General features: G+C 45.9%; 1 protein-coding gene across 1 annotated transcript; it reads left to right on the top strand.

Annotated features, from left to right (window-relative positions):
• Positions 1-365: 365 nt before the first annotated feature.
• GPR83 (G protein-coupled receptor 83) lies at positions 366-21,365 on the top strand. Its single transcript, XM_052653207.1, has 4 exons — positions 366-728; positions 5,701-5,826; positions 9,008-9,141; positions 20,741-21,365. The coding sequence occupies exons 1-4, from the start codon at positions 366-368 to the stop codon at positions 21,363-21,365; spliced, it is 1,248 nt and encodes a 415-aa protein (XP_052509167.1).
• The last annotated feature ends 1,775 nt before the right edge of the window (positions 21,366-23,140 follow it).

The raw sequence follows: 23,140 nt of genomic DNA, 5'->3' as shown, positions 1-23,140 counted from the left end.
CAGCCCTGAAGCCCAACTGGAGTTTTATTTCTAGAGGGAGAGCGGGCTGGGGAAGGGGGTGGAGGGGAGCTCGCCGAGCCGGAGCGCGTCACCGTCGCCCGGAGAGACGCCGCGCCGCGCGATCTGCAGAGGCGCTCGCTCTCCCGCAGCCGGAGGGCGCAGCGGAGACACGAAGGTGGCGCGGGCGGCCCGGAGCGTGCGATCGCGGGCAGGAGGCAGGCGGGGAGGGGCCGCCCACCGAGCGCGGCGAGGCCCGGGGTCCCGGGACGCACGGCCCACGCGCTCCTCTCCCCGCGCCCGAGGGCACGTGCGCAGCCCGCGGGGCGTCCTGCCCCGCCGGCCCAGGGCGCCGGGCTCCCGCGAAGATGACCCCTGGCTGGGTGCTGCTCTGCCTGCTCCCGGCGGTGCGGGCCGCGGACGAGCGGAGCTCCGGGGCGGCCCTAGCGGGCCCCAATGCCTCACACTTCTTCTGGAACAACTACACCTTCTCAGACTGGCAGAACTTTGTGGGCCGGAGGCGCTATGGGGCCGAGTCCCAGAACCCCACGGTGAAAGCCCTGCTTATCGTGGCTTACTCTTTCATCATCATCTTCTCGCTCTTTGGCAATGTTCTCGTCTGTCATGTCATTTTCAAGAACCAGCGGATGCACTCGGCCACCAGCCTCTTCATCGTCAACTTGGCCGTCGCCGACATCATGATCACGCTCCTCAACACCCCCTTCACTTTGGTGAGGCCGAGGGCTGGGCTCTGTCTCCCTGGGTCCCCTCCCTCTCGCCGCCCGATTTCTCCCTTTTCCCGTCTGTTCCCTTCTCTGCCTGTCTTCCTGCTTCATGTTTCTTAGTCTCTCTCTGATCGACTCATCTCTCATCTGCTCTGCCCTGCTGTTTGTCTCTTAGTGTGTCTGTTTCTGACGCTGTCCTTTCGTGTTTGCCTTTCTGCCTGCCTGTCTCTCCAGCGTCTTCTCTTTCCTCTGTCTCTGGTTCTCTGTGTCTTCATCTATTATTTTCCTGTCTGTGACTCTCTCTGCCTCTGTTTGTCTGTCTCTGTCTCTCTCCTCATGCTTATCCTTGACACTTCTTGTCTGTCTCTCTAGTTTTGTCTTTCTGTGCTCTGTCTCTCTCACATCACCTTCTAAGCCAGAGCTTCTGCAGCTCATGGCACTGAGGTCAATGATTCGAGTGTCTGCAGCCAGCTGTGAGTCAATGACCATTTCCTGTGTAATGTCACCGACCGGGAGTCTGCATGATGATGGAGCAGTAAATCAAAGCCCTTTGAAATGCCAGCATAGATTGTTAGGTCACCCCATCCCCATTAAATATAGCCCATTAAATGCCCCCGGTCATGGGATGCTGCTTGAAGCCAGCTAAAATATGAAACAGTTGCTAGTTGTTAATGGAACCTTCGGTGCCTTTTCCTAGACCACTTAGTTAAATTGCATTTCCCTTCAGTGGTTTGCCAGTGAGGTTGTGTATGAAGTCTGTGTGGTGGAGGACATGCGGGTGAGGTGGGCTTGGGCCCCAGGGCAGGGGCGGCCTCGGGGCACTTGCACACGGGTAGGGGGCCCCGCCCCGCCTCTCTCCCCCAACTTCCACTGAGCTCCGACTGCTGATGCTAGTGCTGTCACTTCTCTTCTTTCATGTCTTGGGACTGTGGTGCCCGTGGATGATTGAAACTGGAAGAGCTGTGACCAAGCAGTCATCATGACAGGAACACCTTCTATTTCTGCAGCATGATTTTCGCTTTTTTCCAATTTATGAACAACCTTATTGATACTTGAGTTATTACCAAACCCTATCTATTCATATATATTTCTCTCTCTTTCTTACACACACCACACACACTCAACCAGAAATAACAGATGAGCAAAAAGAAGGTGAATTCCCACAAGCCTATACACGTGTGTGAACATCCTTTCAAACCTGACATTTAAAAACTGTGTCCTCTCTCGTGTCTTTGCTTATGAGAGCATCACTCCCATTTGGCAGATGAGAAAACTGTGGCACAGAAGTTCAGTCCCTTGTCCAGGTCACTTGGCTGGTAACTGACAGAGCCAGCATGAGAATTTGGTCCTCTGACTCAGGTACAGCCGGAGGTCTGTCCATGAAGCCACTTAACTGGGGGTAGGGGATGGGACATCTTGGACCACTGCTCTCAACCTCGGACTTTCCCTGCCCTCCTTTCTGCCTACATTTACTGGATTCCTCAGGATGCTGTGGGCAGTAGCCAGGGGCAAAGAGACTTCCAGATACCTCCCCCCCACAACATACACACACACATCCACTCTCCACCAACTGCCTTAAAGCACAGGAAGTGCATCTCTGGCTTCTCTTGGCTCCCCCTTAGCTTCTGACTTGACCATCTGCAGTCCTGGGGAGTGGGCTAGGCCGCCCAGGATAGGAGCCCCGGGGCACAGCCCTCTGCTGCTGCCCAGAGCAGGGTGCCTGGCTGGATCTGCACACAGGGTGGGTGGGGGGAGGGGGAGACCAGAATGCAGTTTGGAGCCGAGAGCCCCCTACCTGGAGGATCTCCTGCAAAAGAGGGGGTGTCAAGGCTCTGAGGACTCAGCCCCTGCTCCAGGTTGATCCAAACCAGCTTGGCCTTCAACCTGACCCGTGCAACCACTCCAGTCCAATTTCCTATCAGAGCTTCTGAGGAGCTGCAACCAGGGTGAGTGAAAGGGTTGAGGGGAGGGTCTTCTACACTTCACCTGGGCTCCTCAATGGGTAAGAAGTCCTGTTCTTGGGCTAGTTGATATAAATATCCCTCCTCCCTGGTCTGCCTTCCTGTCCACTTTACATACTATGTCAGCATGAAAACCAGTGCTGGTCGATGAAAGAAAAGCAAACAATTACTCGCAACTACTGTGGCAGAGGTGGGCACAGAGTGTGGTGGAGCCAGGAGTCAGTCCTTTATTTTGATCTGCCAGAGTCCCATGGGTGGGTCAAAGGAGACTTTTCAAAGAACACAACATTTCAAAGGGGCTAGGATGAGTAGGAATTTCTCAGGCTGAGATGAAAGTTTGGTACAGGCAGAGACTGGAGAGGACAAAGGCAGGGGTGTCCAGGTTTGTGGTGTGTTAAGGGCTCACTGCAGCTGCAGCATCAGGGCAGGAAGCACCATGGAGGAGCTGCAGGGCAGGAAGAAGCAGAGGCGGCCAGGGAAAGGTGGGATGGCTGTGAGCAGCCTGGATGCTCGGAGGGTATCTGGCTCCGTCTTGAAGGCCGTCTATGATTCTAAGCAGGAAGGTGACAGTAATCTGACCTTTGGTTAAGAAAGCACTGTCAGCAGTGTGAAGGCTGAATTACAGGGGGGCAGACTGGAGGACTAGAAAGTTGACTAGAGGCTGTGATAGTCCAGGTGAGAGATGAGGGGGCTCCAAGCAGGCCATGGCCTGGGGGCTGAAGAGGAGGGAGTGGATTGGGAAACCCTTCAAGCAGCACTGCTTGGCTTTGGTTCTGCATTGACTGTGGGAGGTGAGAAGCAGGGGTACCTAAGTGTTTCCTGCTGGATAGTGTCACTGGGCTGTTCACATCCCCATGGAGCTCCTACCTGCCTATTCCATAGAGAATAGTGACCATGGTTTGTGTACCAGGTTCATGATTGGGTCAGACTTGTCCCCCGTGTTTCTCATGCACATGCTCTCGTCAAATCATTCCAGCCCTTATTCCCCAAACAGCTCCTGAGATTCCTGACTTTGTGCCATGCTCTTTGTTCTTACCTGCACATGGGCAAATCCTACCTATTCTGTAAAGTGTTAGTTGCTCAGTTGTGTCCGACTCTTTGGGAACCTATGAGCTATAGCCTTCCAGGCTCCTCTGTCCATGGAATTCTCCAGGCAAGAATACTGGAGTGGATCGCCATTCCCTTCTCCAGGGGATCAAACCTGGGTCTCCTGCACAGCAGGTAGATTCTTTACCATCTGAGCCACCAGGAAAGCCCATTCTGTAAAGCTCATCTCAATTGTCTTGTATCTTACAAATGGCAGCTAGTAGTTAAGTACTTGCTATGTACCAGGCACTGTTTTATCTGATTTACTCGTGTTATCTGGTTTACAGGTACTTGATTTTTATAGCAATCATGTGAACAAGGGTTAGCCCAGGAAAGTGAGGCTCACTGGGCCTAAGTGCCTTGCCCAAGGTGACAGCTATCAGTAGCAAATACTTTGCTGTAAATCACTGCTCGACATTCTTCCTGTCGAGCTGATTTGCGCTATTTTTTTGTGTCACCTCTCTCTCTCTCAGCCTCAGCCCACTCCCACCTGCCCTGGTGGCCCTTTGTCTGGGCCTTCTGTGGGGCAGGGGTCCCAACCCCTGGGTCACAGACTAGTACCTAACGGTCCCCGGGCCCCACAGCAGTTGATGAGTGGTGGGCAAGTGAGTGAAGCTCTGTCTGTATTTACCTGTACCCTTCACTTGTTACCTCCTGAGCACCTCCTCCTGTCCATCAAGGCGGCATTAGATTCCCCTGGGAGCATGTGTCCTACCGCACTTGAATCATCCCGAAACCCTCACCACCCCCCGCCCCCATGAATTATCTTCCATGAAACTGGCCCCTGCCAAAACAGTTGGGGATCCCTACCATAGGGCATTGAATATTTTCTATCTTGCATCTGAGATACCTGAGACCTCCTCTTCCCAAGTTGGGAGCTCCTTGATCAGAATCAATGCCTGATCCTTTTTGGGTGTGGAACATCACTCAGGAGCTCAGGCGCTGAGTGAGCAAAGAGCTGTGGAAGATGTGGGTTGAGGCTTCTGCCTGCTCCCTGAGCCCCACACACCCTGAGAGCTGGTCTCCTCTCTCTGCCCAGACCCTGGCCCCTGCTCCCACCTCTGCAGATCCCTGGATCTCCTTTCCAGATGATGTGTCTTGAGGCCTGTTTAGTCAACATTCCAGGGCCCAACCCACACGCTATATTGTGACTCTGTAGACATGTCTCCTCTGTGAGTTTGAACTCATAGGAATCAAAAATGAATTTGGTTATTATCATAAAAATAGCTCCTATTTAGTTCTAATCATATCTTTCTAGCAATCTGCCAGATATTGTATTCCATGCGCTATAGTCTTTCTCTGGAAAAAAAAAAAAAAAAGCTAATCCTTACAATAAGATACATTAGAAATAAGACTTATTAGAAAAGACCCTGATGCTGGGAAAGATTGAGGGCAGGAAGAGAAGAGGACGACACAGGATGAGGTTGGATGGCATCACAACTCTATGGACATGAGTTTGATCAGGCTCCAGGAGACAGTGAAGGACAGAGAAGCCTGGCTTGCTGAAGTTCATGGGTTCACAAAGAGTCGGACATGACTGAGCAACAGAAAAACAAAAGAGATTTTTGAGCACCCCCCCCCCTTTTTTTTTTTTTGCAAATGAGGAAACAGAGGTTCAGACAGATTATCTACCTTGCCCAAGGTCACACAGCTAGAAAACATTAGAGGTGGGAAATCTGACTCCAGAACCCATGTCCTTCCCACTCTGTCCTGGCACCTAGCAGGGCCCGGCCCCAGTAGCAGGATCAGAGTCTGCTGAATTGGGTGATGGAGAATGAGTTGTGCTGGAGAAAAGCACGTGAGACCCACAGTTCAGCAGTGCAGAGTGGAGCGAGGCAGAGAGAGGCCTCCTGTGGTTCGCTGCCCGGAGACACAGGGAGGGGATCGGGCCAGAACCGTCTGCCTCCTGACGCCTGCGGGTTCGTCTGCAGGTCCGCTTTGTGAACAGCACGTGGGTATTTGGGAAAGGCATGTGCCACGTCAGCCGCTTTGCACAGTACTGCTCCCTGCACGTCTCCGCCCTCACGCTGACGGCCATCGCTGTGGACCGCCACCAGGTGAGGCCCCCTCACCCGCCCCTGCCCTACCGCCCCGGCGTTGCTTACCAGGGCGCTCAGGACAGTGCTTCAGCCCATTTATTTTTAAAGACTGTTTCTGCTGTAGACCGTCTTTAAAGTCTTTATTGAATCTGTTACAATATCACTTCTGTTTTATGTTTTGGCTTTTTGGCCACGAGGCATGTGGGACCTTAGCTTTGTGACCAGGGATTGAACCCGCACTCCCTGCATTGGAAGGCTAAGTCTTAACCACTGGACCGCCAGTGAAGTTCCCTAGACCATTTTTCAAAGAGCCTATTTGTCTTCTTACTGACCAATATGAGCACGAAATTAGGCATATTAAGTCCTTTGTGCTAGGGGCTGCAAAACATTACTCCCCATTTGTTATTCCAGTGAAGACTCCCTGCTGGCATTCTGTGCATCAGAAATGACTGAGCTTGTTTTCAGGGGTAGGAAGGCAAATCTGGAAAATGACAGATGAAAAGAGAGTGGCAGATAATTGCAGGTCAGAGGCAAGGCTGCTGGCTGGGAGATGAGGTGGATATTCCTGGGCCTGGTTGTACAGGAGGTACACCTGGGGTTGCAGACAGGGAGGCATGCAAGTGCAGGAGTCCAGCGGGGTGTTGAGGCCCTGCTCATTGTCCTGCCCCTTCAGGCGCATATGGGTGGGTGTGGTGAAGGGAGCCAAAAGGACCTGACAGCGCCGGTCATGGAGGAGGGTGGTTCCACACAGATGCCTGGCTTATGCTGATTCAGTGAACCTTGGTTATACACTTGGGTCTGTGCAGAGTCACTGATCGCAGGTCAGGGAAGGGCATCATCGCTTGCACAGCACCATATGCCTGGTGACTGATGAAGGGAGGAGCAGCCTTGAGGCTTGAGGCTCGCTGCAGGCTCATGCTCAGATTTCTAGAAGATGATTAGTCTGCTCTGAGAAGACACAAGGGCACCTTCAAGCCAGTATCATAAGGACAATCAGGACAAAAAGCGAAATTTAATTCTAAGGAGCTCCAAGAGTTACAACTACAGCCAAGGGATAGGAAGCTTCTAAGATACAGACTCATCAGGGAGAATCCTCAATGGCTCAGCAGGTAAAGAATCTGTGTGCAATACAGGAGACCCAGGAGACTTGGGTTCCATCCCTGATTTGGGAAGATCCCATGGAGGAAGGCATGGCAACTCACTCCAGTATTCTTGCCTAAAATCCCATGGACAAAGGAGCCTGGTGGGCTACAGTCCATAGTCACAAAGACTTGGACATGACTAAAGCAGTTTAGCACCCATGCACACTGTCCCTTTGGCATTTATGTTAAGATGTTTTGGTGCAAAGTTTCAAAAGGTTGCATACAAATATTTCTTGCCTTTTCTTAACCTTCTCCCCTAATTCAACAAGAAGTACTCTGGATCACCTTACCTTTACTTGGGCTATACGTACCTCACTTAACACAGCTAACTGAGGGTCCACCCTTGGACCAAAGGAGGGTCTGAGGAACAAGGGGGAGGTCTTGCATACACTGGCCACACTACTGTGATATATACCCACACATGGGATCCTGTCCCAGAGGCTACATGTTCTTGGAGCATCCACGGTCTCTGACCCAGGTTTCCACTCCCTTTATTGACCTGAGCCATGAAGGAGTGTGAGAGGCAAGGATGGCTGAGTCCAGAATGGAGATGTGCTGGGCAGCTTCTGAAGCCTAGTCCATTCCTCCGATAAACCTTAAGAGACCGGGGGAAGACTGTGGAAGAACACAGTAGAAGGTCCAGTGTGTCTTGGGATGGCATCCTGAGGTGGTGGCAGCTGTTTATGACCTCTCCTCCTGACCCTACTCACCCCAAGCATCTTTTTCAGGAAATAGATTCTAACCTAGCCACCTGGGTGTCCATCAACAGACAGATGGATAAAGAAGATGTGATGTATATATATACTGGCTCCTCAGCCATAAAAAAGAAGAAATTTTGCCATTTGCAGCAACATGGATGGATCTGGAGGGTATTATGCTTAGTGAAGTAAGCCAGATGGAGAAAGACAAATACTGCATGATATTACTTATATTGGACTCTAAAGTAATACAGCAAACTAGTGAATATAACAAAAAAGAAGCAGACCCCCAGACATAGAGAACAAACTAGTGGTTACCAGTGGGAAGAGGGAAGGAGGAAGAGGCAATGTCTGGGTAGAGGAGTAAGAGGTACACACTACAGGTATAAAATAAGCTACAAGGATATATTGTACAACACAGGGAATATGACCCATATTTTACAATAACTATAAGTGGAGTATAACCTTTAAAACTGTGAATCACTATATTGTATACTTACAATTTATATAATATTATACATCAATTATATATCAATTTAATAAAAAGAAATAATGATTCTAACCTTAAAATGAGGCTGCTGTGAAATTCCCAAGTCTTTATTTAAACCTTTTAGGAGAATTGATTGGCATATAGTAGTAATTGGTTCTAAGATGCTTTTCAGCCCAAAGCTTCTAGCACTGGTTTTATTTGGGGCTTGGGAAAGCTGGGCCCCACTGCAGTTTTATTGGATTGGCCAGATAGTTCGTTTGGTTAGTAGGTATGTTGTTCAACACAGTTCTTGGTGAAAATTAAAAATGTGTCTTTTATTAGTACTTAAAGCCAAATGAATTTTTTGGCCAGCCCAGTAGAAACGACTTCCAGAAACAGCAGTGACCCCCAAATAAAGGTGGATGCAGCTTCCCACAGAAAGTGGTGAGGGCCTCACCCTGTGTGTGTCACCTTCCGACCCCTCTGAGCCCTTTGTAACCTAAAGGATCTGGGCAGATGGGATGAGGTCCTGAGGTGGAGGCTGACTGTGGCTGCCCCTCTGCCTGCCTCACTATGGGTGTCATGGGGACAGACCTCTCCTTTCACTCCTGTCTGACTTTCTCTCTGTACCTGGCTTCAGCCAGGCATGACCGACATGCAAGAGCCATTTGAACTGCCTGGAGTCTCAGTCCAGATGGCATCCTCTTTCTACCCCCAGAGCTGGGCTGTGAGGTGGTGTAACCCAGGGGCTCTACAATGAATTAAGGGGTATTTGCTTTTGTAAGTAGGACCTACCTGCCTTGTTGTGACAAGTGAACCGCATCATCTGGATTTCTCATTTGCTTCAAGCTGTCTTCTGCCAGTGATGCCCAGTTTTGTGTGTTTTCCAGGTCATCATGCATCCGTTAAAACCTCGGATCTCAATCACAAAAGGTGTCATCTACATCTCAGTCATCTGGACCATGGCAACGTTCTTTTCACTCCCACACGCTATCTGCCAGAAATTATTTACCTTCAAGTACAGGTGAGATGGACTAGTAGGGAGCAGCCTGGGGGCCTGGAGGACCTTGACAGATGGAAACTTGAGCCTCCTCTGAATCTCAGAGTTACTAGCACCAAGTTACTGTGCCAAGCTGTTTCTCTGCTTCCTTCCCATCCTGTTGCTCCCAGGCCTGTGCCTATCCTCTGCACTTTTTTTGTTTTGCTTTTTTTCTCATCCTTTCTTCTAAACACTTTACAGCTCTTGCTTGTTATTCTCTGTCCCTTTGTTTGCAAGGTCAAGGCAATAGCAATCAGCTTCTGCCACTGGGGACATATACTCACCCAGACTGAAATTCAGAATCACCTATTCCCTGTTTAAAATGATGAGGTTTAAGTTCTCTTGCACCACCTATAAACAAACCTGTATATATCTAAGTGTCTCAGGCAGGATGCTGTCCCCACACACACCTCTCATTTATCATATGCTTTGTCTTGTGCTCTTCTAGAAAGGAAAACACTCAGTGTCTTGAAATTTAAGTACTCGTGCGTGCTGCTAGTTCGTTAAAGGTGACCTCCCCTGTTAGACTGTGAGGTTGAGGGGAACTGGCTCCATATCTGATTTTGTCATCTTGCTGTCCCTAGCATCTAAATGACTGTCTCCACATCACAAGCTCTCAGTACATATTTGCTGAATGAATGAATGAACATAGAGTGATCTTTACCAGTTCATAGTTATTTTAGCTGAAGTTCTATAGAAACAGATCCTGAGATAAAGGAAGATGCATGTGCCCATGATTTTTAAGAAAGTGCTCCCAGGAGACTTCCCTGGTGGTCCAGTGATTAAGAATTCTCCTTCCAACGCAGGGGACGTGGATTCAATCCTTGGTTGGGGAACAAGATCCCATGTACTGAGGAGCAACTAAGCCCATACTGCAACTTCTGAGCCTGCTCTCCACAACTAGACAGCCTGCATGCTTCAGCTAAGACCTACCTGACACAGCTGAATAAATAAATGCAGTACTGGACTTCCCTGGTGGTACAGTGGATAAGAATCCACCCACCAGTGCAGGGGTCACATGTTCGACCCCACGTCTGGGAAGATTCCATATGCCGTAGAGCAACTCATCCTGTGTGGCGCAACTGCTAAAGCCTGTGTGCCCAGAGCCCAGGCTCCGCAACATGAAAGGCCCCCACCATGATAAACCTGCACATTGTAGTAAGATGCTCGCTGCATCTAGAGAAAGCCCATGTGCAGCAACAAAGACACAGTGCAGCAACAACAGAATAATTAATTTTAAAAATACCAGTACATTTATACATACTTAGGAAAAAAAGAATCACCCTTAAAAAAATAAATAAGTTAAGTGCTCCCAGGGGTGGAGAAGCCGGACAGCAAATGGGGAGAGACCGAGGGAGGGCGTAGCCTGCAGGGGGCGCTCCGGGGCAGACTGTAGCTGCGTCTGCCCCCTTGGAGGCGGCGGAGCTGCGCTCTCGTATCCTAGGAACTCCTGGTCACTTCTAGCTCTTAGTGAATCTGGGGAAAGTGTCTTCAGTGGCCTTCGGGTGGTCCTAGGCTCCTGGAAGTCTTGGGTACCAGCTGTGTCTTGTGGGGTGGGCAGGAGCTGGGGCCCAGTGCCTCAGACCAGCGAGGAGTGCACTGCTGATGGGTCTTCCTGTGTGCTGCCTCACCTGAATCAAACATTTACATACACTCCTGTGGCGTAGGCGGGCTCCAGAGAACACGCTCTGAAGGCCAACTTGAACTAATTTATGAAGGATCCGTGCCTGAATTCTAGGATACCGAATGAATCACGTACCCACCTCCTCCTGAACACTCAGCTTCCCCATCTGCCTTCACATGTGGAAGGCTGTTTCTTTTTTCTGATAACAAAAGCAAAGAGAGTTTTCTTTGTTTCGCTAGTGACAGCCACCTGTATGTACTGATACTACAAGATCAACAAGCTACATGGTATGATGAGAAAGTAGCAATTTCGAGTTGCTGCTTGGAGATTTTACGGGATAAAAACCCTGCTGGCATAAAAAGTCTGGACATTTAAATAAAGACCTGAGCTTAGGTTTCCTGCCACAAGTTCCTGCCTTGCTTTTTCCAGAGCATCTTTTATTTAATTTTTTTATCTGATATTATTATCTTTATTATTTTTTTTTAGTATTAAGTTTTTTATTTTTTTAATTTTAAAATCTTTAATTCTTACATGTGTTCCCAAACATGAACCCCCCTCCCACCTCCCTCCCCATAACATCTCTGTGGGTCATCCCCATGCACCAGCCCCAAGCATGCTGTATCCTGTGTCAGACATAGACTAGCGATTCAATTCTTACATGACAGTATACATGATAGAATGCCATTCTCCCATATCATCCCACCCTCTCCCTCTCCCTCTGAGTCCAAAAGTCTGTTATACACAGCTGCGTCTTTTTTTCTGTCTTGCATACAGGGTCGTCATTGCCATCTTTCTAAATTCCATATATATGTGTTAGTATACTGTATTGGTGTTTTTCTTTCTGGCTTACTTCACTCTGTATAATCGGCTCCAGTTTCATCCATCTCATCAGAACTGATTCAAATGAATTCTTTTTAACGGCTGAGTAATACTCCATTGTGTATATGTACCACTGCTTTCTTATCCATTCATCTGCTGATGGACATCTAGGTTGTTTCCATGTCCTGGCTATTATAAACAGTGCTGTGATGAACATTGGGGTACATGTGTCTCTTTCAATTCTGGTTTCCTCGGTGTGTATGCCCAGCAGTGGGATTGCTGGGTCATAAGGGAGTTCTATTTGCAATTTTTTAAGGAATCTCCACACTGTTCTCCATAGTGGCTGTACTAGTTTGCATTCCCACCAACAGTGTAGGAGGGTTCCCTTTTCTCCACACCCTCTCCAGCATTTATTGCTTGCAGATTTTTGGATCGCAGCCATTCTGACTGGTGTGAAGTGGTACCTCATTGTGGTTTTGATTTGCATTTCTCTGATAATGAGTGATGTTGAGCATCTTTTCATGTGTTTGTTAGCCATCCGTATGTCTTCTTTGGAGAAATGTCTATTTAGTTCTTTGGCCCATTTTTTGATTGGGTCGTTTATTTTTCTGGAATTGAGCTGCATAAGTTGCTTGTATATTTTTGAGATTAGTTGTTTGTCAGTTGCTTCCCTTGCTATTATTTTCTCCCATTGTGAAGGCTGTCTTTTCACCTTGCTGATATTTTCCTTTGTTGTGCAGAAGCTTTTAATTTTAATTAGATCCCATTTGTTTATTTTTGCTTTTATTTCCAGAATTCTGGGAGGTGGATCATAGAGGATCCTGCTGTGATTTATGTCTGAGAGTGTTTTGCCTGTGTTCTCCTCTAGGAGTTTTATAGTTTCTGGTCTTACATTTAGATCTTTAATCCATTTTGAGTTTATTTTTGTGTGCAGTGTTAGAAAGTGATCTAGTTTCATTCTTTTACAAGTGGTTGACCAGTTTTCCCAGCACCACTTGTTAAAGAGATTGTCTTTACTCCATTGTATATTCTTGCCTCCTTTGTCAAAGATAAGGTGTCCATATGTGTGTGGATTTATCTCTGGGCTTTCTATTTTGTTCCATTGATCTATATGTCTGTCTTTGTGCCAGTACCATACTGTTTTGATGACTGTGGCTTTGTAGTAGAGCCTGAAGTCAGGCAAGTTGATTCCTCCAGTTCCATTCTTCTTTCTCAAGATTGCTTTGGCACTTCGAGGTTTTTTGTATTTCCATACAAATCTTGAAATTATTTGTTCTAGTTCTGTGAAAAATATGGCTGGTAGCTTGATAGGGATTGCATTGAATTTGTAAATTGCTTTGGGTAGTATACTCATTTTCACTATATTGATTCTTCCAATCCATGAACATGGTATATTTCTCCATCTATTAGTGTCCTCTTTGATTTCTTTCATCAGTGTTTTATAGTTTTCTATATATAGGTCTTTAGTTTCTTTGGGTAGATATATTCCTAAGTATTTTATTCTTTTCGTTGCAATGGTGAATGGAATTGTTTCCTTAATTTCTTTTTCTACTTTCTCATTATTGGTGTATAGGAATGCAAGGGATTTCTGTGTGTTGATTTTATATCCTACAACTTTACTATATTCATTGATGAGCTCTAGTAATTTTCTGGTGGAGTCTTTAGGGTTTTCCATGTAGAGGATCATGTCATCTGCAAACAGTGAGGGTTTTACTTCTTCTTTTCCAATTTGGATTCCTTTTATTTCTTTTTCTGCTCTGATTGCTGTGGCCAAAACTTCCAGAACTATGTTGAATAGTAGCGGTGAAAGTGGACACCCTTGTCTTGTTCCTGACTTTAGGGGAAATGCTTTCAATTTTTCACCATTGAGGATAATGTTTGCTGTGGGTTTGTCATATATAGCTTTTATTATGTTGAGGTATGTTCCTTCTATTCCTGCTTTCTGGAGAGTTTTTATCATAAATGGATGTTGAATTTTGTCAAAGGCCTTCTCTGCATCTATTGAGATAATCATATGGTTTTTATTTTTCAATTTGTTAATGTGGTGAATTACATTGATTGATTTGCGGATATTGAAGAATCCTTGCATCCCTGGGATAAAGCCCACTTGGTCATGGTGTATGATCTTTTTAATGTGTTGTTGGATTCTGATTGCTAGAATTTTGTTGAGGATTTTTGCATCTATGTTCATCAGTGATATTGGCCTGTAGTTTTCTTTTTTTGTGACATCTTTGTCAGGTTTTGGTATTAGGGTGATGGTGGCCTCATAGAATGAGTTTGGAAGTTTACCTTCCTCTGCAATTTTCAGGAAGAGTTTGAGTAGGATAGGTGTTAGCTCTTCTCGAAATTTTTGGTAGAATTCAGCTGTGAAGCTGTCTGGACCTGGGCTTTTGTTTGCTGGATTTCTGATTACAGTTTCTATTTCCGTGCTTGTGATGGGTCTGTTAAGATTTTCTATTTCTTCCTGGTTCAGTTTTGGAAAATTGTACTTTTCTAAGAATTTGTCCATTTCTTCCACGTTGTCCATTTTATTGGCATACAACTGCTGATAGTAGTCTCTTATGATCCTTTGTATTTCTGTGTTGTCTGTTGTGATCTCTCCATTTTCATTTCTAATTTTATTGATTTGATTTTTCTCTCTTTGCTTCTTGATGAGTCTGGCTAGTGGTTTGTCAATTTTATTTATCCTTTCAAAGAACCAGCTTTTGGCTTTGTTGATTTTTGCTACGGTCTCTTTTGTTTCTTTTGCATTTATTTCTGCCCTAATTTTTAAGATTTCTTTCCTTCTACTAACTCTGGGGTTCTCCAATTCTTCCTTTTCTAGTTGCTTTAGTTGTAGAGTTAGGTTATTTATTTGACTTTTTTCTTGTTTCTTGAGGTATGCCTGTATTGCTATGAACTTTCCTCTTAGCACTGCTTTTATAGTGTCCCACAGGTTTTGGGTTGTTGTGTTTTCATTTTCATTAGTTTCTATGCATATTTTGATTTCTTTTTTGATTTCTTCTGTGATTTGTTGGTTATTCAGAAGTGTGTTGTTCAACCTCCATATGCTGGAATTTTTAGTAGTTTTTCTCCTGTAATTGAGATCTAATCTTAATGCATTATGGTCAGAAAAGATGCTTGGAATGATTTCGATTTTTTTGAATTTATCAAGGTTAGATTTATGGCCCAGGATGTGATCTATCCTGGAGAAGGTTCCATGAGCACTTGAAAAAAAGGTGAAATTCATTGTTTTGGGGTGAAATGTCCTATAGATATCAATTAGGTCTAATTGATCTAATGTATCATTTAAAGTTTGCGTTTCTTTGTTAATTTTCTGTTTAGTTGATCTGTCCATAGGTGTGAGTGGGGTATTAAAGTCTCCCACTATTATTGTGTTATTGTTGATTTCCCCTTTCATACTTGTTAGCATTTGTCTTACATATTGCGGTGCTCCTATGTTGGGTGCATATATATTTATAATTGTTATATCTTCTTCTTGGATTGATCCTTTGATCATTATGTAGTGGCCTTCTTTGTCTCTTTTCACAGCCTTTGTTTTAAAGTCTATTTTATCGGATATGAGTATTGCCACTCCTGCTTTCTTTTGGTCTCTATTTGTGTGGTATATCTTTTTCCAGCCCTTCACTTTCAGTCTGTATGTGTCCCTTGTTTTGAGGTGGGTCTCTTGTAAGCAGCATATAGAGGGGTCTTGTTTTTGTATCCATTCGGCCAGTCTTTGCCTTTTGGTTGGGGCGTTCAACCCATTTACGTTTAAGGTAATTATTGATAAGTATGATCCCGTTATCATTTACTTTATTGTTTTGGGTTTGGGTTTATACACCTGTTTCGTGTTTCCTGTCTAGAGAAGCTGCTTTAGCATTTGTTGGAGAGCTGGTTTGGTGGTGCTGAATTCTCTCAGCTTTTGCTTGTCTGTAAAGCTTTTGATTTCTCCTTCGTATTTGAATGAGATCCTTGCTGGGTACAGTAACCTGGGATGTAGGTTATTTTCTTTCATCACTTTAAGTATGTCTTGCCATTCCCTCCTGGCCTGAAGAGTTTCTATTGAAAGATCAGCTGTTATCCTTATGGGAATCCCCTTATGTGTTATTTGTTGTTTTTCCCTTGCTGCTTTTAATATTTGTTCTTTGTGTTTGATCTTTGTTAATTTGATTAATATGTGTCTTGGGGTGTTTCGCCTTGGGTTTATCCTATTTGGAACTCTCTGTGTTTCTTGGACCTGGGTGATTATTTCCTTCCCCATTTTAGGGAAGTTTTCAACTATTATCTCCTCAAGGATTTTCTCATGATCTTTCTTTCTGTCTTCTTCTTCTGGGACTCCTATAATTCGAATGTTGGAGCGTTTCATATTGTCCTGGAGGTCTCTGAGATTGTCCTCATTTCTTTTAATTCGTTTTTCTTGTTTCCTCTCTGATTCATTTATTTCTACCATTCTATCTTCTATTTCACTAATCCTATCTTCTGCCTCCGTTATTCTACTATTTGTTGCCTCCAGAGTGTTTCTGATCTCATTTATTGCATTATTCATTATATTTTGACTCTTTTTTATTTCTTCTAGGTCCTTGTTAAACCTTTCTTGCATCTTCTCAATCCTTGTCTCTAGACTATTTATCTGTGATTCTATTTTGATTTCAAGATTTTGGATCATTTTCACTATCAATATTCGGAATTCCTTCTCAGGTAGATTCCCTACTTCTTCCTCTTTTGTTTGGTTTGGTGGGCAACTCTCCTGTTCCTTTACCTGCTGAGTATTCCTCTGTCTCTTCATCTTGGTTATATTGCTGCGTTTGGGGTGGCCTTTTTATATTCTGGTAGTTTGTGGAGTTCTCTTTATTATGGAGCTTCCTCACTGTGGGTGGGGTTCTATCAGTGGCTTGTCAAGGTTTCCTGGTTAGGGAGGCTTGTGTTGGAGTTCTGGTGGGTGGAGCTGGGTTTCCTCTCTCTGGAGTGCAGTGGAGTGACCAGTAATGGGTTATGAGACATCAAGGGTTTTGGAATAATTTTGAGCTGCCTGTATATTGAAGCTCAGGGGAGTGTTCCTGTGTTGCTGGAGAATTTGAGTGGTATGTCTTGTTTTGGAACTTGTTGGCCCTTGGGTGGAGCTTGGTTTCAGTGTAGGTATGAAGGCATTTGATGAGCTCCTATTGTTTAATGTTCCCTGAATTCAAGAGTTCTCTAATGTTTTCAGGCTTTGGATTTAAGCCTCCTGCTTCTGGTTTTCAGTTTTATTTTTACAGTAGCCTCTAGACTTCTCCATCTATACAGCACCGATGATAAAACATCTAGGTTAAAGATGAAAAGTTTCTCCACATTGAGGGACACTCAGAGAGGTTCACTGAGTTACAAGGAGAAGAGAAGATGGAGGGGGTAGTTAGAGGTAACTGGAATTAGATGCGGTGAGATCAAAAGAGGAGAGAGCAAGCTAGCCAGTAGTCCCTTCCTTATGTGTGCTCTATAGTCTGGACCACTGAGAGGTATTTACGGAGTTATACGGGGAAGAGGAGAGGGAGGAAGTAGACAGAGGTGACCAGGAGGATAAGAGAGAGGAATGAGAAGGAGAGAGACAAATCCTGCCAGTAACCAGTTCCTTAGGTGTTCTCCACCGTCTGGAACACACAGAGATTCACAGAGTTGGATAGAGAAGAGATGGGGGAGAAAAGAGACAGAGGCCACCTGGTGGAGAAAAAGGAGAGTCCAAAGGAGGAGAGAGTGGTCAAGCCAGTAATCTCGCTCTCGGGTAAACCTGGGTAGTGAAGTTTGGGTTTTTAAATGTACAAAATTGACAACAGAAACCTAAGAGCAAAGATTAAAAATCTAGAGTAAAGGTTGGATTTTAAAAAATACAATATTAAAGAAAAGAAGCAGAAGGAAAAAGGAAGAAAGAAAAAAAAACAAGAATTATTAAAAAAACAAACAATCAAAAAAACAAAACAAAACAAAAACAAAACAAAAAACCACCAACAACCATCCAAAGGCTATATATGGTGTTTGCCTTAAAAAAAAAAAAAGTCTTTTTTTTTTTTAAATAGTAGGTTATAGAAATAAAAATTAGAGGAGAAATAGAAGACTTAACAATTTAAAAAAAGTTAGAAAAAAAAAAAGAAGAAGAAAAAAAGAAAAAAAAAAAGAATGATTTTAAAATTATTAAAAATATATCTGGCCCTTCTCTGATGTTTTGGGCCATGTGGGATCACTTCCAAGGTGGTTCCCTCTGTTTAACTTCTTCTGTTTGCTGGTTTTTTAGGCTCACTAGTTCAGTCGCGCTGTGGGGAGGGGGGATGCTGCAAACAAATAGCACTGTCGTGTGCACAGTGTCTCAGCCGCGCCTGACCTGTCCCTTCTCGAGGCGCACAAACCGCTCTGGCTCTACGATGCTCAGCCGGGAACCGTCTGGGGCCGGCCCTAGGCTGCGTGCACTTCCCCGGTCCAAGCTGCTCAGGTTCGGCGCTCAGGCTGCCCTCAGAGGCACAGATTCGGCTGGGACTGCGTTTTGTGCCCTTCCCAGGTCCGAGTAGTTCAGGAGTTTGGTGAGCATGATCGCCGCGGCGTGTCACCTTTTCTGCTGCTGCTGCTCAGCTTTCTGGGTGGACCGCTGGCATCGCCCATGAGGCAGATTGTGAGTGTCCAGCACCCCCAGAAGTCTTAGCAAAGAGGCCTGCTTGCAGTTAGGTAAGTAAAGTCTCTCCGGGTCTGCAATTGCCCCTTTCCAGTCCTTATGGCTCTGGCTGCCTATCCCCGGCGGGGGATGGTCTGCAGCCAGCTTTTTCCGTTACGTCCTTTGTTCTGTGCTCGGTCCTGGTGGTGTCTTATGTTCGAGCTTTTCGTGCGGTAGCTATCCCACAGTCTGGTTTGCTAGCGCAAGTTAGATCGTTCTGGTTGCGCGTGGGGCGTTCCTGCCCGATTCTTACAAAGCACTGCAGCCCGCGCCTCCCGCGCGTCCCTGCCCTGCCCCCACTTCCCAATGGCGGATGCAGGCGTCTGTGCTGCTTTTCCACTGGGGGAGTTACTGTTGGGCTTGTAATCTCTTGGTTTTAATTATTTCTTTATTTTTCCTTCCTGTTATGTTGCCCTCTGTGTTTCCAAGACTCGCCACAGACTCGGCAGGGAGAGTGTTTCCTGGTGTTTGGAAACCTCTCTTCTTAAAATTCCCTTCCCAGGACGGGCTTCCCTTCCCGGGACGGGCTTCCCTTCCCGGGATGGAGCTCCCTCTCCACCTCCTTTGTCTCCTTTTTCGTGTTTTATATTTTTTCCTACCTGTTTTTGAAGACAATGGTCTGCTTTTCTGGTTGCCTGATGACCTCTGCCAGCCTACAGAAGTTGTTTTGTGGAGTTTGCTCGGCGTTGAAATGTTCTTTTGAGGAATTTGTGAGGGAGAAAGTGGTCTTCCCGTCCTATTCCTCCGCCATCTTTATCCTGTCCCCAGAGCATCTTTTAAAATGTTCTTTCAGAGCTGAGCCTGTGAAAAATTAGTGACCTCCACCCCAACCAGCTTGTAAGTAACAGGTGCTTGCTGCCCTGCTCTCTCTCCTGCCCAATGGAGACCTGGGAGTAAGGATGGCACTTCTCCCAGCTCACAGCAACCCCAGCTGGGATGTAAGTAATAGTCTTGTGATTTCCTTTGTGTGAGTGTATTAAAACTGCGCCTTCAGTCAAATGGCCCTGGGATTTTCACTTCTCCAAAACTGGAAGGAAGTCCTGAGGGAGCTCCCTGCTGCCTCGTTCAGCAGATCATAATGTGCATGTTCTTCATCTACCAGCTCCAGGTTTTCCAACACACATAGATGTCCTTAAAGAATTTGAAGAGGACTGGGTACATTCCATAGAAAATAAGTATTTTTGTCTGAGTGGCTGAAGGTGTATGAGTTCCAGCATTGCCACTCACATTCTCAAAACTCATCATTTTTCCCCCCCATCCCTTGGATCCCCTCTGGAATGAGAGTAGGTTGTGCAACAGAAATTCCAAGATTTCCCGAATCCATTGTGCTCCCAGGATGAATTAATTCTAAGACTAGGAACACCAGTGCATTTATTCATTGAACAAATATTTATTGGGCCTCTATTCTGGGCTAGGAACAATACAAAGTAAACACAGAGAGTAATCTAGGTGTATTTATCTTTCTGAAAAATTGAAGTATAGTTGATTTGCAGTGTTAGTTTCAAGTGTATAGCAGACTTTTTTCTCTTATAGGTTATTACAAAATGTTGAGTATAGTTCTCTATGCTATACAGTAGGTCCTTGTTATCTATTTTATATATTATAGTTTTTATATGTTAATCACATCAGTAAAATGTTAACAATTCATAAGTTCATATTCATTAGTCCTGAATATTCATTGGAAGGACTGATGCTGAAGCTGAAACTCCAATACTTTGGCTACCTGATGTGAAGAACTGACTTATTTGAAAAGATCCTGATGCTGGGAAAGATAGAAGGTGGGAGGAGAAGGGGATGACAGAGGATGAGATGGCTGGATGGCATCACCGACTCAATGGGCATGAGTTTGAGTAGACTCCAGGAGTTGGTGATGGACAGGGAGGCCTGGCGTGCTGCAGTCCATGGGGTCACAAAGAGTCGGACGCAACTGAGCAACTGAACTGAACTGAATGTTAATCTCAAACTCCAAATTTACCCCTCCCCCTTGACCTTTCCCCTTTGGTAACCATGTTTGTCTTCTATGTCTATGGGTCTGTTTCTGTTTTGTATATAAGTTCATTCGTGTCATTTGTAACATTAAAAAAAATTTTGTATCATTTTTTTAGATTCCACATATAAGCACTGTCATATGATATTTGTCTTTCTCTGTCTGGTTTACTTGATTTAGCATGATAACCTCTAGGTCCATTTGTGCTGCAAATGACATTATTTCATTTTTTATGGCTGAGTAGTATTCCACTATATATGTGTATCATATCTTCATAATCCACTCATTTGTCATTGGACATTTAGGTGTTATTCTTACCTTTAGAGAACTCCCAGCCTAGTGGGAATGCTGGAAATGTAGTCAGATAATCAGGCTGCTCATCATCTATGCTTTAACAGATAGATGTACCAGGAACCCAGGAGAGAGAGAGGCCAGTGTTCCTGGGATGTGGCTTTTCCACAGTAACTGCACATTCTCCTTCTCTCTCCCCTGTCCCCAGTGAGGACATCATCCGCTCCCTGTGCCTGCCAGACTTCCCTGAGCCAGCCGACCTCTTCTGGAAGTACCTGGACTTGACCACTTTCATCCTGCTTTACATTCTGCCCCTTCTCATCATCTCCGTGGCCTATGCCCGTGTGGCCAAGAAGTTGTGGCTGTGCAACACCATTGGCGATGTGACCACGAAGCAGTACCTGGCCCTGCGGCGCAAGAAGAAGAAGACCATCAAGATGCTGATGCTGGTGGTGGTTCTCTTTGCCCTCTGCTGGTTCCCCCTCAACTGCTATGTCCTCCTGCTGTCCAGCAAGGTCATCCACACCAACAATGCCCTCTACTTCGCCTTCCACTGGTTCGCCATGAGCAGTACCTGCTACAACCCCTTCATCTACTGCTGGCTCAACGAGAACTTCAGGGTTGAGCTGAAAGCACTGCTGCGCATGTGCCAGAGGTCACCCAAGCCTCAGGAGGGGCAGCCGCCCTCCCCTGTGCCCTCCCTCAGGGTGGCCTGGGCGGAGAAGAGCAGCGGCCGCAGGGCTCCTCCAGCCAGCAGCCTCCTGCCGTCCTCCCAGGTACAGTCGGGGAGGACAGACCTGGCGTCCGTGGAGCGCACTGTGACCATGACTTAGAGGAGGAGGCAGGAAGGGGTGGGGGTGAGGGGCTCTGTCTGCCGAGGAGGAAGGCAGAGCGCCTGAGAACAGAGCCTGGAAAAGAGTCTGTCCTGACACATGATGAACGTTGCATGCCAGAAACAAGTTCCTGCAGAAGCCTGAGGTCATTTGAGTTCCTATACAACTCTGTCCAGCCTCTTTGCTCCATTAGAGAAAACAAAAAGCTCAACAAATACTGGTGAATTTCTGTCTGAGACATGCTGGTTCCCCGAGCCAGAGGACCCAGGACAGCTTCTGCTCACATAGGGGTTGGGTTAGGCAACTGCTCCCAGCAGTCAGGTAGCCACCTTATAACACTCCCCACCACTGATCACTCGTGATGGACCCCGGAGTCAGACTTGGGGTGTGCACAACCTAGGGGCACAGCACTGCTTGAGACAGGACCATTGGCCAGTGAGAGGTTCACCAGCCAGAGCCGGTGTGAGCTTTGAATGCCTTGCTTTCTGAAGTCGCTGGAGCAAGATGAATCCCAGTTCTATGGAGGCCCAACACATGACAAGAAAGGGATGACTGGGTTCTTTACTTTAGTAAACAGGATTTACAGAGTTTCCTTAAAACAAAGAAAAACTCTCATTGAAAGTTTGAAAAACATTCAGAAAAGCACAAAGAGGAAAATAAAAACTACCCCCTTCTCCCACTAACTTGTGATAAGTTCTGTCAAAATGCTATGGATTTCTTGGCAACTTTTTTTCTGTATGTGTGTGTCTGTGATTTTTGTTTCATGTTGAATTACAGTTTTCCATTTAGAAATAAGAAATATGAGCATAGCCGAGAACTCCTGAACCCCTCTCCCAGGAGTAATATCTACTGGAAGAGTGAGATGAGGTGGGAGAAGAGCCCAATGAGAAAACTGTCCCAGAGCAGACAGACTGCATTCATCCTGCAACCAGTGGTGGGAAGAGCCTGGTTAAAGGACCTCTCTTGGGATGGTGGCCATTACGATAAACCAGAAACAGAACTCATCCAAGAGATACAATTCTTCCTCTCCTGCAATCTCACAGAACAAGATTCGATGAAATACTGCTCTGCTTTTGCAGGAGATGAGAGAGCAGGCTTTCCAACATGCTCCCAGCTGTCTAGACAGGCTGTTTCTCCTCTGTGTTGTCTGAATAGTAAGGCTTTTTCACACCAATTTCCACAAGACAGCTCACATTCAACCTTACTCTGGTGGCTCACATGTTACTTATCAAAACCTATGGCATCATGATGGTCCTTAATAACTAAGCTTGCCAGAGAAACCTCATTCCAGAGATGATGAGTGTTTTCATCACCTGCCGTCTGGTCCTGAGTGTCACAGTGTCGCCCAGGAGAGAGATGCCCCAGGCAGAGGAGAGCTTCATTCACCAGCCCTAAGCAAGTGCTGCTCTCACGCTTGTTCGAGGTTTCTTTCTAGCAACCAGAGAGATTCTGAAAGCAAACAATAGCCGTGGAGCTGAGTGGAAAACTGAGGCTCAGGGAGAAGGGGTTTGTCTGAAGTTCACTTAGATCTCTTGGCTGTTAACTGGACTTTGTCATATCATCTGCTTCCCTAAAACAAATCATGGGGGTTCACTATTACTATTCTCTCTGTTTTGGGGGTGTTTGAAAATTTCAAGCTGTAAAGTTTAAAAAATCATCTTATGAACAGTGGGTAAAAAAGTGACTTTCATGGGACGTGCATGCTACATTGCTTCAGTTGTGTCTGATTCTTTGCAACCCTGTGGACTGTAGCCCGCCAGGCTCCTCTGTCCATG

Source organism: Budorcas taxicolor, chromosome 15, assembly GCF_023091745.1.
Source record: "Budorcas taxicolor isolate Tak-1 chromosome 15, Takin1.1, whole genome shotgun sequence".
NCBI lineage: Eukaryota > Metazoa > Chordata > Mammalia > Artiodactyla > Bovidae > Budorcas > Budorcas taxicolor.
Note: the sequence above shows the minus strand (reverse complement) of the source record. Positions and strands in the feature narration are given on the sequence as shown.

Coding starts and splice junctions, on each gene's coding strand:
- GPR83 (XM_052653207.1), top strand. CDS start 366: ATGACCCCTGGCTGGGTGCTGCTCTGCCTGCTCCCGGCGGTGCGGGCC. Junction 5,827..9,007: donor TCGCTGTGGACCGCCACCAG/GTGAGGCCCCCT, acceptor TGTGTTTTCCAG/GTCATCATGCATCCGTTAAA. Junction 9,142..20,740: donor TTATTTACCTTCAAGTACAG/GTGAGATGGACT, acceptor CCCTGTCCCCAG/TGAGGACATCATCCGCTCCC.